This window comes from Myotis myotis, unplaced genomic scaffold (genome assembly GCF_014108235.1).
Source record: "Myotis myotis isolate mMyoMyo1 unplaced genomic scaffold, mMyoMyo1.p scaffold_m19_p_8, whole genome shotgun sequence".
NCBI lineage: Eukaryota > Metazoa > Chordata > Mammalia > Chiroptera > Vespertilionidae > Myotis > Myotis myotis.
Genome location: NW_023416390.1, coordinates 85,130,259 through 85,151,697, shown reverse-complemented (window position 1 = coordinate 85,151,697; position 21,439 = coordinate 85,130,259). Strand labels below are relative to the sequence as shown.

The 21,439-nt window shown below is 44.2% G+C and overlaps 1 protein-coding gene across 2 annotated transcripts in view; it reads right to left on the bottom strand.

The window, feature by feature from the left end:
• Positions 1 to 1,666: 1,666 nt before the first annotated feature.
• The window catches only part of CFAP221 (cilia and flagella associated protein 221), a 102,828-nt gene continuing 83,055 nt past the window's right edge, over positions 1,667 to 21,439 (bottom strand). For both annotated transcript variants that reach the window (XM_036320414.1, XM_036320415.1), the window contains 5 exons: positions 20,666 to 20,824; positions 19,272 to 19,363; positions 14,391 to 14,483; positions 13,120 to 13,215; positions 1,667 to 1,775 (listed from right to left, as the gene is read on the bottom strand). In XM_036320414.1, the coding sequence (XP_036176307.1) occupies positions 1,667 to 1,775; positions 13,120 to 13,215; positions 14,391 to 14,483; positions 19,272 to 19,363; positions 20,666 to 20,824 (549 nt within the window). The remainder of the gene's footprint in view (positions 1,776 to 13,119; positions 13,216 to 14,390; positions 14,484 to 19,271; positions 19,364 to 20,665; positions 20,825 to 21,439) is intronic.

The following is a 21,439-nucleotide window of genomic DNA, read 5'->3' as shown; positions in this document are numbered from 1 at the left end:
CCTCTCTCTGGGGAAAGAGTGAGGACGGAGGGAGCACTGCTCTCACGGGTCAGCAGAAGGCCTGGCACATGTGAGGCCCCACAGAAAACTGTTCTTCTACGTGGATGGAAAGTCTGCCTGGTGCCTCACACACAACTCCCGTGTGAATTACTGCCTCTGTCTCATTTGCTCAGTATCCACTCAGACATTATTTCTCAAAACCACTGGGTGTTGAGTAGGGTTGTCAGATTCAGCAAATGAAGATGTAGAACAGTTAACTATGAGTTTAGGACAAACAATGAATTACTTTTTTAGTGTAATATGTCCCAAATAGTACATATGCTACTGGGGCGTAAAACGCTCTTTGTAGTGTACCTGAAACTCAGTTGTAACTGGGCACTGCTGTCCCTGGTACACCTAGTTTTGAGGAGTGGCAACGGGGCTCTGCCTCCTGTTGCTGGTGTCTCCCTCTGCCCCCCGCCCTAGGGCATTCCCCACAGGAACTGGTGCATAACTGAGTGATAAAAACTTCTGTTTTGCACATGGGGCTGGGATGGTCTTGGTTTTGGTTTCATGGTGGAAAAACAAATCCCAGAAAAATGTCAGGCTCAATGAATTAATGAAAAGTCCTTTCAAAATTGTATATACAGCCTGATATCAGCAATTTAAGTGTACGCATAAAAATAGTGGAAGAAATACATCCAGGCATGTTTGGATCAGTATGGGTTGTTATATATAGTCCAAGTGCTGCCCTAGCCGGTTTGGCTCAGTGGTATGTACCTGGCCTGCCACAGGACCCACGAGAGGGCGCATGGCTGAGCACAGTGGGTAGAGCTGGTCGGCCTGCAGACTGAAGGGTCCCAGGTTCGATTCCAGTAAAGGGCACGTACCTTGGCTGCAGGCTCCTCCCTGGCCTGGGCCCAGGTGGGGGCTTGAGCAGGAGGCAACCAATTGATGTGCCTCTCTCACATTGATATCTCTCTCTGTCTTTCCCTTTCTCTTCCTCTCTCTCTAAAAATCAATGGAAAAATAGCCTCGGATGAGGATTATAGTCCAACTGCCATAAGCCTTACCAGCTCGTGTAAGCGAACGCAGCCATGTTGACAAACACAATCAAAGGCCTGATTTTTACTGACATGTTTACAGGGCCCCCAGAGGGGTGTTTTTCCGGTTGCTCTCAAACCAGCCTGCAAGCTCTGCCCCACAATGTCCCCTCCATTTCCCACCCCCTCGCCAGTGTCTGCCAAATCCTAGCTACTTGGGGAGCCAATGTCCTTGCCAAGGCTGATCTCTCCCGAAATGGCTGCCAAAGCCAGTCAGTGAGGGGCTGGTTCCATGCAGAGATGGGAGAGTGGCCCTCCCCACAGCCTCGCTCCTCTGGCCCTGGCGCCCCCCCTCCCCTGGACTCTCAGCACCTGGCTCCTCCCCTTTCCGCACAGGCTCACTCCCGGCTCGAAGTCTTTGTCCACGAAGTCTCCCACCTAGAAGCTTTAGACATTGCCATCATACTAATGACATCTTATTTTTAAAAAGAAAAGTTATAACAAAAATATACACATCATCCACATATCCACATTTCATTTTTTTCTCTAGAAACTTTAATTGCAAAAATGGCTGGAACATAACTGGACACAAAGGACCGCAGTGACTTGCAGAAAGCCGATGAGAAGAACTGGCCAGCTGGTTTTTATTCTAGAATCAGGTATGAGTTGAGAGCTTTGGCCCGCACATTCTTCATCTCCTCCAGCACCTTGTCTCCTGTCTTCTCCGGTGGTTGTGCCTGGTCTCTCACCTCTCTAAATATCAAAGGACCAGACAAGGATACATCAGGGCACTCACAGAACATCCACGCTACTCACCAATGCCTCAGTGAAGGTTTAAGGAATATATATATATATATATATATATATATATATATATGATATTAGTGGTAATTTAGTTGCTAGTGAGACACTTGGCTAAGTGATTCAGACCTGGCTCTCATCTCACTGCACAGTTTCTTAGCATGGCCAAGTTGCCTAAACGTTCAGTCTCCCTTTCTAGATGTAAAAATAGTGGCGATCCCCATCTCCCAGTACTATTGCCAAGTGGAGAGAGAAATGATTCACAGACATCCTAGCACGATGTCTTCTGAATGCTCAGTTGGCTCGTTAAGTCTTCATGTTTGTAAATAAAATTGGCACACAATATCTCTGACTCAGATGAAGACTCCAGAAAGGAGAGGGGGCTAGAGCAAGAGTTAAGCACCTGGATGAGTAGTGGCTGACTGGAGCTCAGAATTTTGCTGGGTGTGGCAAGGAGTTGATGGGTAGAACTTTCTCAATATCTGGGAGGAAATGATGAGTGCATTTGGTCCAAAGGACAGATGTCTAAAGATAGTGAGCTCAGCCACATGATCTGCCTAGACAGAAGAATCTATACTAATAAAAGGGCAATATGCTAATTAGACCAGACATCTTCCAGACATCCTTCTGGACATCCTTCCAGACAAAGCCACAGTGGCGGGGGCCAAGGCAGAGGTGTTTAGGGACGATCAGGCTGGCAAGGGAGGGCAGTTAGGGGAATCAGGCTGGCAGGGGAGGGCAGTTGGGGGTGGCCAGACTAGCAGGGGAGGGCAGTTGGGGCAATCAGGAAGACAGGCAGAGGGGTTAGGGGTGATCAGGCAGGCAGGCAGGCGAGCAGTTAGGAGCCAGTAGTCCTGGATTGTGAGAGGGATGTCCCAGATTGGAGAGGGTGTAGGCCGGGCTGAGGGACACCCTCCCCCACCCCACCCCACCCCACCCCCTGTGCACGAATTTCGTACACTGGGCCTCTAGTATATTATAAAATCAAGTGATTCTGATACATCTTCTAAAGAGGGTGAAATGCAAAGTTCTGCAAATGCCTGGTAGTTTTGCAAAAGCAGAAATATCTGAAAATGGAGAATTAAAATGTTCCCTAATACATATACTTAGAAAATTAATTGGTACCATTTTATGGAATCATTTAAAAATGTATAGGTCATGTCTTCCTTTAAAGGTATTAATGACTGAGTGATATTGTGAAAATCTAAGGAGTGTTGAATGAAGTTAGTCTCGCAGTTTCCTGGACATTTTACATGATTCCCTTAGTGGGTATTGAGAGAGCGGAGGTCACCACGAGGGTAGCAAAGGATCTGTCGGTTAATCACAGCCAGGGAGGGAGAGCAGATGGTTCTCTGCATTCATGAAAATAGTATTTGCCAGAAACCAAACAGACAGCAGTCTTCCTGGGGAGTCAAACACCACTGGCGAGTTCCTTTTGCTCTGTCCCTGCCTGTCCGCGCTCTGGCTGTGTGTGTGCCTGACAGCGAGGCTGAGGCTGAAGGAGTGAGGAAAAGGAACAAGAAGGACAGAGAAGACAGAACTGAGCATCAGACAGTGATAGAGCTAAAGAGACTTTCTGAGCCAAAAGAACCTTTGAAAATCATCTATGGGATATTACCTGTTGGAATACTAGTCAGCCAATAAAATGATAATTATGTTGACAATTTTAACACATGAAAAAATATACAAAAACAATTTAATCTGCAAAATATTTGAATTCAAAATGCATGGCTATGTTTATGAAAATGTGTGAAATATATGTGTATTTTGAAAAAACTGGAAACTAATTTGGTGTGCAAAATATGTTCAGTTTATTGTTAGTTTATTTTGTTTGGTAAAGTAGCTAAAATACATTTAAAAAGGAAAAAAGATATACTACTTGGGTGGATATATAAAATAATAACTTCTATTTCATTTAATAATAATTTGATAGTCCAGTGGCATTAAACATTAGCGTTGCAGGATGAAAGACCAGATTAAAGAGCAAGTAAGCAGAGAGGTGCTGGATATCCCTCACTCATGGGACAAGCTATTCTATGTTGAGGGCTAATTTTTGAAATAGAAAAAAAGTTTTAATTTAAAACTTCTGGTCAACTGCTTGGAAGCTGAAACAAAATGCTGTGCAAAGGGCATCTATTTGCTGAGGTGTGGGAGGTTTCATGGGCTATGTAGAGCAACATGTTATTTTATTGGTAATTAATTGATCAAAACAGAGCCCACTGAAATTCTACTTAAAGTTTTTATTTCCTAAATTTCCTTTTAGCGGACACTGCCAAACTATTTTCTGAGAAGAGCTTGTTTCTTTTTTTCTCTTTTTTACCTTTATTGTTGAAAGTCTTACCTATGTCCTCCTATTTCCCCCATTGACCCCTTCTAGACTGCCCCCACTCCCCACCCCAGGCCTTCACCCCTTTATTGTCTTTGTCCCTGGATTATGCATATATGCATACAAGTTCTTTGTTTGATCTCTTCCCACCCACCCACCCTCCCCCGCCTTCCCTCTGAGATTCAACTGTATGTTCCATGCTTCTATGTCTCTGGATCTATTTTGTTCATTGGATTTCACATATGAGTGAAATCATTTGATACTTGTCTTTCTCTGACTGGCTTATTTTGCTTAGCACAATACTTTCCAGGTCTCTCCATGTTGTCTCAAAGGGTAAGAGATCCTTCTTTTACTGCTGGATCTTTTTTTGGCGGGGGTGTCTAAGAAGCTCTTTCATCATTTATTTTGAATGATAGCTCTGCTGGATATAGTAATCATTGTTTCAGATCCTTGTTTTTCATTACCTTGAATACCTCATGCCATTCCCTTCTGGCCTACAGCATCTGATGAGAAATCCGCTGACAGTCTTATGGGAGTTCCTTTGTAGGTAACAAATTGCTTTTCTCTTGCTGCCTTTAAGATTCTCTCTTTGTCTTTAATTTTTGGCATTTTAATTATGATGTATCTTTGTGTGGGCCTGTTTGGGTTCTTCTTGCTTGGTGCACTCTCTGCCTCCTGGACTTGTGTGCTTTTTTCCTTCACAGGTTATGGAAGTTTTCTGCCTTTATTTCTTCAAACATGTTCTCTATCTCTTCTCCTTCTGGCACTCCTATTATGCAAATTTTGTTACATGTCATGTTGTCCCACAGTTCTCTTAAGCTGTCCTCCTGTTTTTTTAATTGTTTTTTCTTTTTGGTTCTCTGAGTGTGTGATTTATTTCTACCCTGTCTTCTAACTCACTGATATGAAGTTACATATCTTTTCTCATGCTGTTGAGCATCTTTGCCATCATTATTCTGAATAATGGGGGCCTTGATTTACGAGTGTCCCAACTAACGAGTTTTTTGAGATACGAGTCATCTCTCAGCTGATTTTTTGCTTTGAGTTGCGAGCTAAAATTCAGGTTATGAGCCAGCTTCAGATATCCCACTGCTAGTTGGTGCAGTGAACATCACAGTGAACGCCACAACATCAGCCCAGCATCACATGTCTCACTCGTTCACTTTAAGATTTGACATACGAGTAATTTGAGTTATGAGCTCCGTCATGGAACAAATTAAACTAGTAATTCAAGGCCCCACTGTATCTGATAATTTTCTTATCTCCATTTCATTTATCTCTTCTTCTGGAGAATTCTCTTGTTCTTTCATTTGGGGCTTGTTTTTTTCTCCCCATTTTGGCTGCCTGTTTGGGTTTGTGTCAATGTATTAGGTAGACCTGCTATGACTCCCAATTTCTGGTGCAGGACAATGTCAGACACTCTTTCTGACTGGCCCTGTGTACCCTGTTTGGAGCTATCAGCAATCCACAGCTTGTGGCTCCCTCTGCTGGAGCTTGGTGCCTTTGGAAAGGACCAAGATGTGCACCAGGGTCTGGTGAAGAGCTTGTTTCTGTAGGTCTCTGAAACCATCACAAAGACACCGAAGGAGAGTGAGAACCAAGATGGCGGCATAGGTTAACGCCGGAGTCTGCTGCCTTGAACAACTACTTCAAAAGTGAAACTAAAAGACGGAATGGACATCACCCAGAACCACAGGAACGCTGGCTGAGTGGAAGTCCTACAACTAGGAGGAAAGAGAAACACATACAGACACTCAGAGGAGGCGCAGTGCTGAAGTCAAATTCTGAGGTGCGGAGTGCACGGAGCGGGCTGGTGGCGGAGGGCGCGGTTGGCGTTTTCAATCGGGAGGGAGTCGCAGACTCTGAGCTCCAGATACGGGCCAGTCTTTAGGGACCCAGACTCAAACGGGAGAAGCGGGACTGTCTGGCTTTGGTCAGAGCGAGTGCAGCTTTCTCTCCGACGTTTGCAGCGGTTGCTGGGACTCAGAGAGGCAGAGCCCCTGGGGACAGGACTGAGAGCCGCCATAATTGCTCTCTCCGGCCCACCCTGTTGATCCTGTGCGACCTGCCCCGCCCAAGCCCTGCACAGAGGCATTTGCCGGATAGCCTCAGACAAAGGCTAGATTAGCACCTCCCTAGAGGACAGAAGTTCTCTCACTGCAGACACAGCTGATTCTCACAGCCACTTGGCCTGGAGGTCAAACCCTCCCTGGTATTAGCTACAACAATCAAAGCTTAACTACAAGACTGTGCACAAAGACCACTAGGGGGTGCACCAAGAAATCATAACAAAATTCGGAGACAAAGAAACAGGACAAAATTGTCAATGGAAGATATAGAGTTCAGAACTACACTTTTAAGGTCTCTCAAGAACTGTTTAGAAGCCACTGATAAACTTAATGAGATCTACAAGAAAACTAATGAGACCCTCGATGTTATGATGGGGAACCAACTAGAAATTAAGCATACACGGACTGAAATAACGAATATTATACAGACTCCCGACAGCAGACCAGAGGAGCGCAAGAATCAAGTCAATGATTTGAAATGCGAGGAAGCAAAAAACACCCAACCGGAGGGGCGGAATGAAAAAAGAATCCAAGAATGCGAGGATAGTGTAAGGAGCTTCTGGGACAGCTTCAAGCGTACCAACATCAGAATTATAGGGGTACCAGAAGAAGAGAGAGGGCAAGATATTGAAAACCTATTTGAAGAAATAATGACAGAAAACTTCCCTCACCTGGTGAAAGAAATAGACTTACAAGTCCAGGAAGCGCAGAGAACCCCAAGCAAAAGGAATCCAAAGAGGACCACACCAAGACACATCATAATTAAAATGCCAAGAGCAAAAGACAAAGAGAGAATCTTAAAAGCAGCAAGAGAAAGAAACTCAGTTACCTACAAGGGAATACCCATACGACTGTCAGCTGATTTCTCAACAGAAACCATGCAGGCCAGAAGGGAGTGGCAAGAAATATTCAAAGTGATGAATAGCAAGAACCTACAACCAAGATTACTTTATCCAGCAAAGCTATCATTCAGAATTGAAGGTCAGATAAAGAGCTTCACAGATAAGGAAAAGCTAAAGGAGTTCATCACCACCAAACCAGCATTATATGAAATGCTGAAAGGTATCCTTTAAGAAGAGGAAGAGGAAGACAAAGGTAAAGATACAAATTATGAACAACAAATATGCATCTATCAACAAGTGAATCTAAGAATCAAGTGAATAAATAATCTGATGAACAGAATGAACTGGTGATTATAATAGAATCAGGGACATAGAAAGGGAATGGGAGGAGGGGAGTTATTGGGGGAAAAAAGAGGAACAAATGTAATAATCTGAACACTAAAGATTTAATTAAAAAAAAAAAAGACACCGAAGGAAACCCACACTACTCTAAGACATGTGGGCATTCCTTTAAACAAAGGCAGGGCCTATAGCCTTGGCTGGTCTTGTGAAGTGGTTAGAGCATCAGCCAGTGCACCCAAGGGTCTCAGGTCTGATTCCTGGTCAAGATAATATACCTAGGTTGAAGGTCTGATTCCTATCTGAGCGATGTGTCTCTTTCACATCTCTCTCTTTCTCTCTCTCGTCTTCTTCTCCCTCTCCCTCCCTGCCTTCCACTCTCTCTCTAAAAAAAAAGTCAAAAAAAAAGTCAGAGCCTCCTAAAACACCCCAAGCACATTTAGAAGATGAACTGAGAAATTTACAACACATATAAGAAAAAGTAATTATCCTTAATATATGAAGGACTCTTACAAATAAATAAGAAAAAGATACCATTTCCTATAAAATAGTCAAAATAAGCCCCTCATTAAAAAAATAGTTGATAAGCTAAGGAAAATGTAATATCTTTTGAAAACAAAAGAAGTTAGAATTAAAACAAGAAAGATGGACATTTAAAAATCTATCATATTGGTAAAGAATTAAAAACATTATAATATTTTGTTGAGGGCATTTGAATGTGGGCAGTCCTGACCTCTGCTGGTAGGAGGTATGCTGATGCACTTTGTGGGAAGCAATTAAACAATATATATTAAAACTTTACAATGCACATTGTTGTAGCATTAACATTTCTGGGAATTTATCCTAAGGAAACAGTCTGATAAATTTGCAAGAAATTATGGCACAATGATGCTTACTGAAGCACTACTGGTAACAGCAAAACATTGAAAAGAATTTACATGATCATCATAAGAGGGTTGGTTAACTAAATTATGGTACATCTACCAGTGAAATATAATGATGTATGTTTGTATTTATAGATATATGTTTATGATATACTAGTGGCCCAGTGCATGTATTCATGTACATTGAAAGGAAATTAATTAGAAGAAATATTTAAATATTGCTCTTTCTCTATAATAGAAGTGTCATAGATGAAAGAAAGTTAGTAAAATACATATGAAAATAATATATAAGTTGATTAATAAATAAACAATAATATCAATAATATGTGAGTGTGAGGCAGTCTGCATTTCTATTGTGCCAATAGCTATTCTTCAGATATATTCTATCAATGCTGCCACTTTTTTTCAGCCTCAGAATGTCAACAAAAACAATCAAATTCATGATCAATAATGACAGATTGAAACACACGTGTGTGATTGGTGCCAGCAAGAGCTTTATATGTATCACGCGTGCATGAATCAGTGTTTATTTTTTATTTATTTATTTATTTATTTATTTATTTATTTTTAAAATATATTTTATTGATTTTTTACAGAGAGGAAGGGAGAGGGATAGAGAGTTAGAAACATTGATGAGAGAGAAACATTGATCAGCTGCCTCCTGCACACTCCCCACTGGGGATGTGCCCGCAACCAAAGTACATGCCCTTGACCGGAATTGAACCTGGGACCCTTGAGTCCGCAGGCCGATGCTCTATCCACTGAGCCAAACTGGTTAGGGCTCAGTGTTTATTTTTAAATTGCTGGAGAAACCAAGATGGTGGCATAGGTAAACACCGAAATTGCTGCCTCCTACAACAACTTCACAAATACAACAAAAAGACAAAATGGACATCATCCAGAACTACAGGAAGGCTGCCTGAGTGGAAATTCTACAACTAGAAGGAAAGAGAAAAGCACACTGAGAGTCAGGAGCTGCGGAAGTAAAGTGCAAAGGTACGGAGGCTCAAGCGCGCGCGGAAAGGGGCTGGTACCTGAGGACACAGCTGTCTTTTTGAATCGGGAGGGAGTCACAAGCTCCCGACTGCTCTGAACTCCAGTTCCGGGAAGTCTCTGGGGACCCAGGACTCATACGGGGAGAAACTGGACTGTCGGCAGCGGGCAGAACTCAGAACTTGAGGGCGGCTTTCCCTCAGAGGTGCTTGCAGCAATTAAATTACTGGGACACTGAGACGTGTGGCCCCTTAGGGCAGGGCTGAGGATCTGCCATAGCTGCTTGCTCCGCCCTGTTGATTCCTTGAGACCCCGCCCCACCTAGGCTGTGGCAGAGGCTTTTGCATATGAATGCCCTGGCCCTTTGCAACCTGAAAATTACCTAAAAAATTACAGCTGGGCCAGACAGACCAAGAACTTACAAGAGAAGGCCCAAGGCCCCTCAGCAGCTTGCATTGCTTCACAGGTGGGCCTCATCTGGGCACCTCCAAACTCCAAAAAAGGAAGGGGAATCTGCAGATCTTTTCATAGCTCCTGCTGGGTAACCTCAAGCAGAGACTAAATTAGCACCTCCTTAGATCCAAGAGCCAGTGTACCCAGTGGTCAGAGTGGGACCATCCAGATTACAACTCCTCAGATCCATAAGGGACACACTCAGGGGGCAGACTCAGTGAGCACCAAAGCCCCACTGAAGAAAGTCTTGCCCCAGAAGGGTGTCTTCAACACAGAAGTTCTCCCACTGCAGACACAGCTAATTCTCACTGACAATTGGCCTGGAGGTCAATTCCTCCCAGTGATACCTACAACAATCAAGGCATAACTACAACAAGACTGTGCACAAAGCCCACAAGGGGGTGCACCAAGAGTGTCCACCTCAGGTAATTGGGGAGGCTGAGCCACTGGGCCCTATAGGACACCTAGAACACAAAACCACTCTACCAACACAGGGAAGCATAAAAAATGCGGAGACAAAGAAACAGGTCACAAATGACAGAAATGGAGGAAAGCAAACGACTGGATATAGAGTTCAAAACCACATTTATAAGGTTTTTCAAGAATTTTATGGAAACCGCTGATAAATTTAGTGAGACCCTGGAGGATATGAAAAAAGACCAACTAGAAATTAAGCATACACTGACTGAAATAAAGAATAATATACAGAGATCCAACAGCAGACAAGAGGATCCCAAGAATCAAGTCAAAGATTTGAAATACGAAGAAACAAAAAATACCCAACCGAAGAAGCAAAAAGAAAAAAGAATCCAAAAATATGAAGATAGTGTAAGGAGCCTCTGGGACAACTTCAAGCGTACCAACATCAGAATTATAGGGGTACCAGAAGAAGAGAGAGGGCAAGATATTGAAAACCTATTTGAAGAAATAATGACAGAAAACTTCCCCCACCTGGTGAAAGAAATAGACTTACAAGTCCAGGAAGCGCAGAGAACCCCAAGCAAAAGGAATCCAAAGAGGACCACACCAAGACACATCATAATTAAAATGCCAAGAGCAAAAGACAAAGAGAGAATCTTAAAAGCAGCAAGAGAAAGAAACTCAGTTACCTACAAGGGAATACCCATACGACTGTCAGCTGATTTCTCAACAGAAACCATGCAGGCCAGAAGGGAGTGGCAAGAAATATTCAAAGTGATGAATAGCAAGAACCTACAACCAAGATTACTTTATCCAGCAAAGCTATCATTCAGAATAGAAGGTCAGATAAAGAGCTTCACAGATAAGAAAAAGCTAAAGGAGTTCATCACCACCAAACCAGCATTATATGAAATGCTGAAAGGTATTCTTTAAGAAGAGGAAGAAGAAAAAGGAACTCTTACCATTTGCCACAGCATGGATGGAACTGGAGAGCATTATGCTAAGTGAAATAAGCCAGTCAGAGAAGGATAAATACCACATGATCTCACTCATTTGTGGAATATAATGAACAACATAAACTGATGAACAAGGACTGATCCAGAGACGGAGAGGCATTGATTGGACTGTCGGGCCTTGGAGGGAAGGTAGGGGAGGGTGGAGGTAAGGGGGAAAGATCAACCAAAGGACTTATATGCAAGCATATAGGCCTAACCAATGGACACGGACAACAGGGGGGTGAGGGCATGAGCGGGGAGGGGGGGGGTGAGGGGGGGTTAGGGGTATCGTGGGGATAAGGACACATATGTAATATCGTAATCAATAAAATATATTAAAAAAAATTGCCAGCGCGTGTCAGTGAACTGGCCGGTAGGTCAGTCACTTAGCCTTTTATATATATAGATTGCTAAATAAAAGTGTAGCCCAGCTGGTGTGGCTCAGTGGTTAAGCTTTGACCCAGGAACCAGGAGGTCACAATTTGGTTCCCGGTCAGGGCACATGCCTGGGTTGTGAGCTCGATTCCCAGTGTGGGGTATGCAGGAGACAGCCAATCAATGATTCTCTGTCATCGTTGATGTTTCTATTTCTCTCTCCCTCTCCCTTCCTCTCTGAAATCAATAAGAAAATATTTTTTGTAAAGTGTAAAAGACCAAATAATATGCCCTAATTGGTTTAGCTCAGTGGATAGAGTGTCGAACTGGAGACTGAAGGGTCCCAGGTTCGATACCAGTCAAGGGCACATGCCTGGGTTGTGGGCTCGATTTCCAGTGTGGGGCATGCGGGAGACAGTCAATCAATGATTCTCCCTCATCATTGATGTTTTTATCTCTCTCTTCCTGTCTGAAATCACTAAAAAATATATATATTAAAAAAGACAAAATAATATGAATAATATGATTGAATTTTGGTAAAACATATGTACATTTATTTACTTAAATAAATATTTGGATGGCCATACATCAAAATGTATAAGTTACTGCTTCTAGGTGGTAGGGTTATGTTTTTATTTTATATACATATATATTTTTTAAATGTGTTTTATTGATTTCAGAGAAAGGAAGGGAGAAGGAGAGGGTTAGAAACATCAATGATGACAAAGAACCATTGATCAGCTACCTCATGCACACCTTCTACTTGGGATCGAGCCCAAAACTCGGGCATGTGCCCTGACCAAGAATCGAACCATGACCTCCTGGTTCATGGATCAACCCTCAACCATTGAGCCACAACAGCTGGGCAGTTTTTGATTATTTTTAATAACAAAAAGCATTTTTTTTAAATAAAAAGAATTTTTAAAAGTATACCTGGAATTTCAAACTTATGAACCATATGAACAACAGGTGGTTATGTCCATTATGAAAATATTAATCAATACCAGTTTCTTAAGGATGATGATGTTTGCTTAGCTGGCTGGCCCCTGATGTAGAGGCAAAGGGAGACATTAACATCTGCCAAGCATCTGGTTCACATCTAGCAACTCGCTTGGTGTCTTCACATTTGAATCTTATTTAATCCTCACAACTGCCTCGGAGAGTTTGTTTTCTGCGTATTACCAATGAGGAAACTGAGACCCAGTGACTAAAGGTAAGTAACCGGGCTGGCGATCTCACATGTCATAAATGGTGGAGTTGGGATCATAGGTCTCATTTGGCTCCAGAGCCTGGAATGAAACTCCCCTCATATGGGATGAAACTCCTTCAGCTATCAATAAGAAACAAACACATCTCTGAGATTAATTGATGAGCAACTGGAAAAATTGGATTCAATTTTTAAAGGCGTATTTGCTAACAGCATTTAAAGGAATGCAGCGTGCCTAAAATAAAATACATATCTAATTACCAAAAGCATAGGAAACCTCTTTCTCTTAAAACCCGAGATATGTACATTCAGACAACATGACAGTTCTGTGGTTCGTGTCGGGCAAATTTTATCCAAGGCCACCTCTTAGTAGGCATAAAAGCATCCACTTACTTCTCCTTTTTGGTGTCCTTTTGTTCCAACATAGTGAATTCCACTTCGATCATTTCTGGAGTCAACATAATTTCTATATTCTGTTCACAGAGCTCACTGAAAAGGAATAAGAAAACTGTTTAGCTGGAACAGTTTTTCCTTCCCAAAATAAAAGAAATACTGAATCATTTAAGAGTTATGCAACTCCTGTGGTCTTCAATGTTAGTTCTACCTACTTGTGTTGAGTCCATGTTAAGAGAAGCAGAGGGCTGATAAATTGCTTTCCACCAATGAACAATAGTAGGAGTCATTATTTATAACCAGAGAATAAAAAGCAATGTTTAAAACAGGATTACAGAATTCATGTTCTTTTCAAGTGTACATGGAACATTTACCAATATTGACCATATCCCGGCCTGTAAAGAAGGCCTGAGTGAGTTCCAAAGATTGAAGTCATTCAGAGTACAATCTCTGCCCACAATGGAATTTGAATAGATTTCAACTGCAAAGAAGATAACTAAAAAAAATCCACAACTGTTTGAAAAATTAAACAATATGTTTATAAATAATTTATGGTGAAAGAAGAAATGAAAGGGAAAGAGCCTAGTGTTATCTGTGGTCTGCTATCCCTTAGGCCGGAGTCAGTAGGCTTTTTCTGTAAAGGGCTTGCAGGTCACACAGTCTCTTGTGTAATTGCCAACTCTGCTTTTGTAGCGTGAAAGGAAGTAGAAAATACTCAAATAAATGGGTGTGGTTATGTCACAGTAAAACTTTGTTCACACATCAGTAAAACTGATGACAGGAGATCAGCTATGTCTCAGATACTGGGCATTTCACTAATTGATTATTTACATATAAAAATGCTTAAGTGGGTACAGTGATAGGAGCTTCAAGGACATATTTCCGCTGGCTGCTGGATGCTCATCAGTGAAATTAAATGTAAGTGCCTTGGTTTCGGGCCTGTTTTTTTATCCCTCTCCAAGTCCTACCTGTCATTCAGGTACTGACCCAAGTCTACACAACCATTGAAGTCTTCCCACCCACCCACACTGCCTCTGCTCTCCCCTCCCTTGAGCTCCCAGACACCTAAAGATCAGCACTTTTGAGCCCTAGAGACTGTGTATCCCCTGCAATGAATTTCACACCTTAACTACTTAGGGGTTCGGCTGGCTGTGAGCCTGGTCTCATTTGGGCTGCAAGCTCAGGCACTGAATGCTCCTCTGAAATCTCTCGCGGCATCCAGCATAATTGTGGAAAACAGACTACACAAGAGACAAAGGTGAAGACTGTACCGTTCGACTGTATCCAGCCTGTCTTCTTCTGGTAAGGCTTTAAGAGTCTCAGGGACGTCTATAGGAAGCATAACTGAACTGAGGGAGTCACAGCTGTGGGAAAATCACACAAGCAGCCAAAGGTAAACGATCACGTTAGCAGTCTTGGGGTCTTTGCATAATTTCCTAAAGCACTTTTGTTGTACCCCCGCGGAGGCCTTTACCATTCTGTCCTCCTGCGCTCCCGAAATCCCACTGACGTTTTCCTAGGGGCAAAGGCGGGGTGTGACAGGTCCCAGTCAAATCCAAGAATATGTTGCCAAATAAGACATTTCCCAGGGTTCAGAAACATAGATTTTTTTTTTTTTTGTATAAGAAAGAAGGGAAAGTGAGGAAAATACATATATTCTGCTTGGCATTATAAAGAGAAGCTAAGGGTGGATAAGTTAGAAGACCAAGCTGGTTGGTTGCCACAAAGGCTGGGAGGGGGGCGGGAGGGTGTGACATTGCTCCCTGTGCCTTTCCTGTCCTTCTGAGTCTGGAAAGCACGTCGTTGCTCTACACATAAAACAATGACATTAAATCTATAAGAAAGGAAAGAAAAAGCCCTAAACGGAAAGCAAATGGAGACAAATAATGCTTCACATGAATTCCATAGCCACACTGGAGGGACAGAAGAGAGAGAGAGGGAGGAAGAGAAAGAGAAAGGGGGGAAAAAGGGAAGGAAGGGAGGTGGGAAGGAGAAGTCATCCAAGCAGTTTACAAATACAGTACCTGACTATATACTTCCTGCTTTGAATGTGGTGGGGGGAGGGGAAAACTACAAATAAATCCGAACTCTATTGTGCTTGCTTTTTAAAGTGGTTACAGGTGCGGTGATTCTGAGATGAGTTTAGATGTGCTGTAAAACTGAGCAAGTAACTGTGTTGGGAGCCAGGGTTCCCACAGTGAGAGAAGGAACGTACAAATACCAGCGGGGAAGGAGGCAATACTCTGTGGGTAGAGAATTTGTATAAGCGCTGGTGTGAAGTCATGATTTCTGATATGTATATTGTATATGTATATGTACCTGTGTTCATGTGCACATGTATACGTACACATGTACACACTATGTGTGTGTGCATGTGTTTTGGTATGTACATGTGTATGTGTGTGTGTGTATCCCTACATACACACCCTGGCTTATCTGCTGAAGAGGCCAGGAAAGAAGCCCCCCAGGGGCAAGGTGTACAGGGAGCGCCCGATACTGGCTTTCATGTCATTCCTCACTGAAAGGAACCCAAGGAGTGGCTTACTGCCTGACCGTGGCCGAGTGCAGGTTCTAGCTGCCAGCACGCTGGGCCTCCCAGGGGCAGTCGGGGGGTCCTGCCCGGAAGAGGGCCCAGCAGCTGCAAGCCCGGACTATCTCCAAAGCAGGCAGCACTGGGAAGACGGAATGGTAACCGCCCCGTGCTTTCCCTGATTACCCGATTTTAAAGTTTTGAGGCTATGTTCCTCTTACTTTTTTTTTTGTTGTTGTTGTTGTTGTTAATCCTCACCTGAGGATATTTTTTTCCATTGCTTTTCAGAGAGAGTGGACAGGAGGGAGGGAGGCAGGGAGAAACATCAGTGGGAGAGAGTCACATTAACTGGCTGCCTCCAATATTCGGCCTGGATCGAACCCGCAACCCAGGTATGTGCCCTTGACGGGGAATCAAACCCGCGACCCTTCAATGCCCAGGTAGGTGTTCTGACCACTGAGCACACCAGCCAGGGCTCCTCTTACTTTTTGTTCTGAAACTGAAGTAATGGCAACGACAGAGGGTGGATGGGTGTTTTGCTCTGCTTTGCTTGTTTTAATGCCTTAGTTGGCAAAGTAAATGCTGACAATGCTAAAGCAGTCCCCAAATTCCTCAGGCCATTTCACTCACCTATAAAACCCAGAAGTCTGGGCACTGGATTAGATAACTCATTCAGTTGCCGTCGACTTTATGAAAGTCCTAGATATTCAACAAATTCTCTCTAAATTATTAAAGAGTAAAACCAAGTTGAGGTGTTTTGATTATTCTGAATACCAAAATGACTTGGAATAAACACTAACTATATCACAGGGTTTAACAGCAAATAGGTAACTCTCAGGGGAAAAAGACACAAGGGAAACGCCTCATAAATAATAGGTTAATTTATTCAAGCAAAATGGTTGCAAAGTTGAAGTATCATTAATGGATTGGTAGGAATTTAAAAAGAAATGCCATTATTATTTTATAACTCCTATTAGAAATAAAAAAAACAACAACAACTCCCTGATCTAGAATCTTGTATCATGAAAATCCAGGATAAGGAAATATAGAATCCTCTTTTGATTTTATAATCTGTTACCAATTACGGTTTATTTGGAAACAATCTGGCCCAACAGAGCACTCAGACCCAGAAGCTGAAAGTGACAACTCACGGTCGGGGACTTTTCTCTAGTTCACATAGAATTCATGTTTAACTCATGGTTAATTCAAGCCCCAGGTAACTGCATTCTGACTGCTTTTCGAAAGAACAGCCTCGGGAGATTCCCCCCCTTCTTTCTGGAGGCCTGTGCGTGGGGCCAGTTGGTGGACAGGGCAGTCTCTACCTCTCACCATTTCTCATCTCAGTCAGTCTCCTGACTACCCCACACCAGCTATATTTAGGAATTATAAGGGTAAGTTTGAAGTGTCCTCACCCCACAGCAAAATGAGGTGGTCAGGTGGTGGCAGACCATCGCCATCTGGTGGAAACAGGGGGATTGCAAGCTGTAGTGGGTGGGTATGGAAGGTAGAAGAGCAGGAAGTTATTGAAGACTAGAGGACCGGTGCACGAATTCATGCACAGGTAGGTTCTGGCTGGCCCGCCCTGGCTGGGGATAAGGGCCTCGGGTGGTTGCCCAGCCCCGCTCCCTGGTCGAACTCCCAGTTGAACTCCTAGTCGAGGGGACAATTTGCATATTAGTCTTTTATTATATAGGATTGTGCTAATGCATCACATCATCATTTCACTTTAATCCACACAGCAGTGGGGTGAGGATGCCATCGCCATTGCTGTTTCACAGGCGGGGAAACTGTTGCACAAAGTGCTTCAGTAACAAGTAACTCGCCCAAGGACATAGAGCTGGTGACAGCTAGCAAGTAATGGAGCAGGTCTCTCAGACGCCAAAACATTGTTCTGTCTGCAGTGTCACTGTGTCACTGCCATTATGGAGATTTTGGGTTTTGGAGATATGCTTAAGTGAAGAACAGGGATGCTTAGTTTATTTTGAGATGGCAGTGGGGTGGATGAGGTATGAATAAACGCAGAGAAAAAGAACGATTGTTTTTGAAGTCCTACATGTCCTATGCTTGGCGTCATGTTACTCTCCAGGCGGGAGGAGGAGTAGAGAAGCACTAAGGAGAAACCCCAAAGGGATGGTATTCGGAAAATCTCTGGAAGCAAGTCTGGATTTTCCTTAATTCAGGAAAAGCTTTTCCGTAGGCGAAAAAGGAAGAAGTGAATGAAACGTTCTGGAGTCACACACTGGATTTCAACTCGCTGCTCCGGCCCTGGGGAGGGGCGGTGGATGGTGGTACACTGAGGTTGCTGCACCTTGGCTTAGCTCTCCTCCTCCTAAACGAAAATGTCAAGGCTGAGAAGGGTCTTGCCACAGATCCAATCCCCCCCTCTGGACAGGAGGGCTGGGCTTGGAGGTGGCCGGGGCCATGGCTGAGTTACAGCCGCGGGAGGCAGCGGCATGGCATTCTGCTGAGGGAGAGGAACTGGACACACTGTGGGGAGCCGGGGGCAAAGGTCCTCCGCTGATCCTGTGGTGGCAGAGCCTGGGGCCATGGCAGGGCTCTGTCGCCTTGGGGTGGGCCTCATTCTGAAGCAAGGATTTGAACATAAGGTGATAACAATCATTTCAGGATACTAGTCAGATTTGCTCACCAACAACTTATTTAACTATGTTTATAAGGATAATGAACTGAAGATGCAAATTCAAGGTTTCAGAAGTGGGTTCTTGATCAGGCAGAGCCTTAAGGAAAAGGCAGCAGTCTTCTTGTTTGGTATCTCAGGGCTTTGAAGAGGTGTTATATAAGCAGATTGGACAAAGAGGGTGACTCTAAATTTCTTTGGTCCAACAATATTCTCATCTCCCCATTCTGCTTCTGGAGCTGAGTGATAGGCTGAATCCGGAGCTGAGCTATGCCTCTACATGATGATTACTGTGGGCCTTGCTGTGGCTCTCTCACAGGCTGTGGCATGAGGGAAACATGGATCCTTTGGAACCAGACTGGAACGGTGTAGAAGGCTCATCTTGGCAATTTTAAAATGTGAAAAACTAACCATGAATATTTCAGCTGAATTGTATGGATTGGTTGTTCACTTTTATTAAAATACTAGAGGCCTGGTGCACAGCTTTGTGCACCAGTGGGGTCCCTTGCCTTGGCCTGTGGGATCAGGCTCTCTGACATCCCCTGAGGGGTCATGGATTGTGAGAGGGGGCAGGCCAGGTTGAGGGACCCCACAGGTGCACAATTGGGGCCAGGGAGGGACCGTGGGAGGGCTCCAGGGCATGTCCAGCCTGTCTCACCCGTCCCAATTGGCTGGGCCCCAGCAGCAAGCTAACATACTGGTCGAGTGTCCGCCCCCTGGTGGTCAATGTGCATCATACCAACTGGTTGAATGGTCAGACACTTAGCATATTAGACTTTTATTACATAGGATGGCCAACTAGCCACCTGTGACACTAGTTGTTTTTAAAGTGTATCTTAAGACCAATTCAAAATTTGAAAATCAGTGTACATCATCTTTTTCTGTGACTAGCAAACTTCCCTCATGCATTAAGAAAGCATAACCTGCCACCGACTGGCATGTCACATTTTGGGACCACAGCCTCCGTGAGACATGAGCTGTGCTTACCTCTGTGTTGTCTCTGTCTTGGAGGTGTCGGGCAGAGATGCGAGAACCAGGGGCTGGAACCTCTTCCAGTGCATTATTCCGGGTATAATGTCCTGGAATGGAAGCCGGCACAGGGCACTGCATGTTAAGGAACTGTTTGTTGAGGCGAAACCTAGGAAGGACTTTCATTTCATTCAATTGACTATAGTTTATGCTTAAATCTTAATTCCAAAATTTATAATTTCATTCAGTTTGATTGAATTTGTATGAAGCTAAAAGACAAGTGCTCCAGCAAAAGGCATTCAACAATGCAGCACACAATTAACATGGGGCCAACGGAGCGTTCCTTCCCCTGATTCATTAGGCACATCATGATTCAGCAGGCCCTGGCAGGAGGGCAGATGTGGCCTTACCATCTGCTTGGTTATGGTGACTATGGTGCTGAAGCCACAGTCAAAGAGGCTGGTGGTTCATCAAAGGGCATCTAGGCAGGGAAAGCACCTGCAAGTCTAAGGGGGTCCAGGGGGGTGTTGCCAGGAGGGCGCCCGCAGGGCTGAGTGTGAGGGGGGCTGAAGGGAATACGTCTGGAGAGGCAGGCTGGTTATGAAAGGCCCGAGGGTCAAGCTAATGAGCTTGGAGCTAGTCTCACCGGCAGCAGGACTGCAGAGAGGGTTCAACCTAACAAACAACGTGATTGGAGGGATGCGTATCGAAGGAAGTTCTCTAGAGAGGGCTGACAGCACAGTGGTGGCAGCGGGAGCGTAGAGGGAGATTCAAAAAGGTAAGGCCGGAGGAGGAGCTGTTTGAGGTGTAGTTGGCAACAGTCGGGCATCGATAATGACCCGAGTTAGGGATTTATTGAGTGGAAAGGTCCTGAGGGCAACTCCCAAGAGATGTCACTGGATATTCGGGTTGGTTATCTGGGGGAAGAAGGAATTCTTTGGAGCCTCTTCCTTAGTGTGCATTTGTCATACCAGCAGCACCTTGTCCATTCTGAGGTTTCTACACTTGTTGGGGACAAAGAAAGAGGCAATCAGGCCATGGGGTTATGCCTGCCATGTGATGGTTTTTGCGGGGTTGAAATAGGAATAAAAATGCATAGGAGGTGTCATCTTCAAGGGAAAAAGAGAGAGAGTGTGTGAATATTGAAAAAGGGCAACTTGCAGCCAGAGAGGTGGGTCTGGATGGGGCCAGAGTGGTGTGAGTCTCCCCCCCGCCCCCCCCCCCCCCCCCCCCCCGCCAGGACCTCTGTCAGTGCGAGAGTGCACATAGCCATCGTTGTTAGCTTTCTCGTTCCTCAGCTGTGGCTGCAAGCCTTCTTTGTCTCAATTCCAGTGGTGCCCCTCCATCCCTGTTCCCCGCCCTTCCCTGCAGCCCCAGGCGTGCTCTGCTAGCGAGCCTGGGGACGGCATTACCGTGTGATGGAGAAACTGTTTCTGGGTGAGAGGAATGCTGGACCCGTTGTGGGACTCCTTGGTGAACTTGTACTTGGGGTGAGTGCACAGATAGTAATCTATCAAGGTTTCTGTGTAGGTCAGAGGGTGCTTCACAGCAAATAATCCTGGGTTGGGATTCTGCAGGAGAGAGAGAGAGAAAACGATTCTCGTTTGTTTACTGGCCTATGAGCCAGGCGGAGGGCAGGCGCTGCTAATGCTCTCGGTGGCTTCCACTCGCACTAACAGGGCCTCCGTGGCAGCGCCTCTGGGGAGGAGCAGGAGAGCAGGTGTCTTCACACTGGCAGTCCCAAATGTCAGTCATTCATCAGTGTCCCTCTTCTGGCATGACATACCACGTGGCTGCACTCAGCTCATCACATGGAAACAAGTACAACTGAAATCACAGCTTAAAACGGCTTAAAGTATTTGTTTCTTAATTCAATGAATTAGGGGGATTTATTAAATAAGCAAAGTGGTTTTAAAAAGCAAGTAAGCTTCTGGCTTTGAAAACAGAAGTAGCTTTTGAAAAACTACTTTGAAAAGAAGGCAAAGAAGAGGGTGCCATTTGCTCTATCAGGAAATGTCAACATTTAACATTGTTTTGGTGATGTTTTTAATTGAGGAAGGCTCCATGGAGAGGTAGTATCTGGTTTTAGGGAAGATCCTGTTTTTTATTAGTTTTCCAGCAGAACTAATGGAGGCACAGAGCAATTATACCAAAGTATGAGAACATAGAGCCTTGCAGTGACCCTT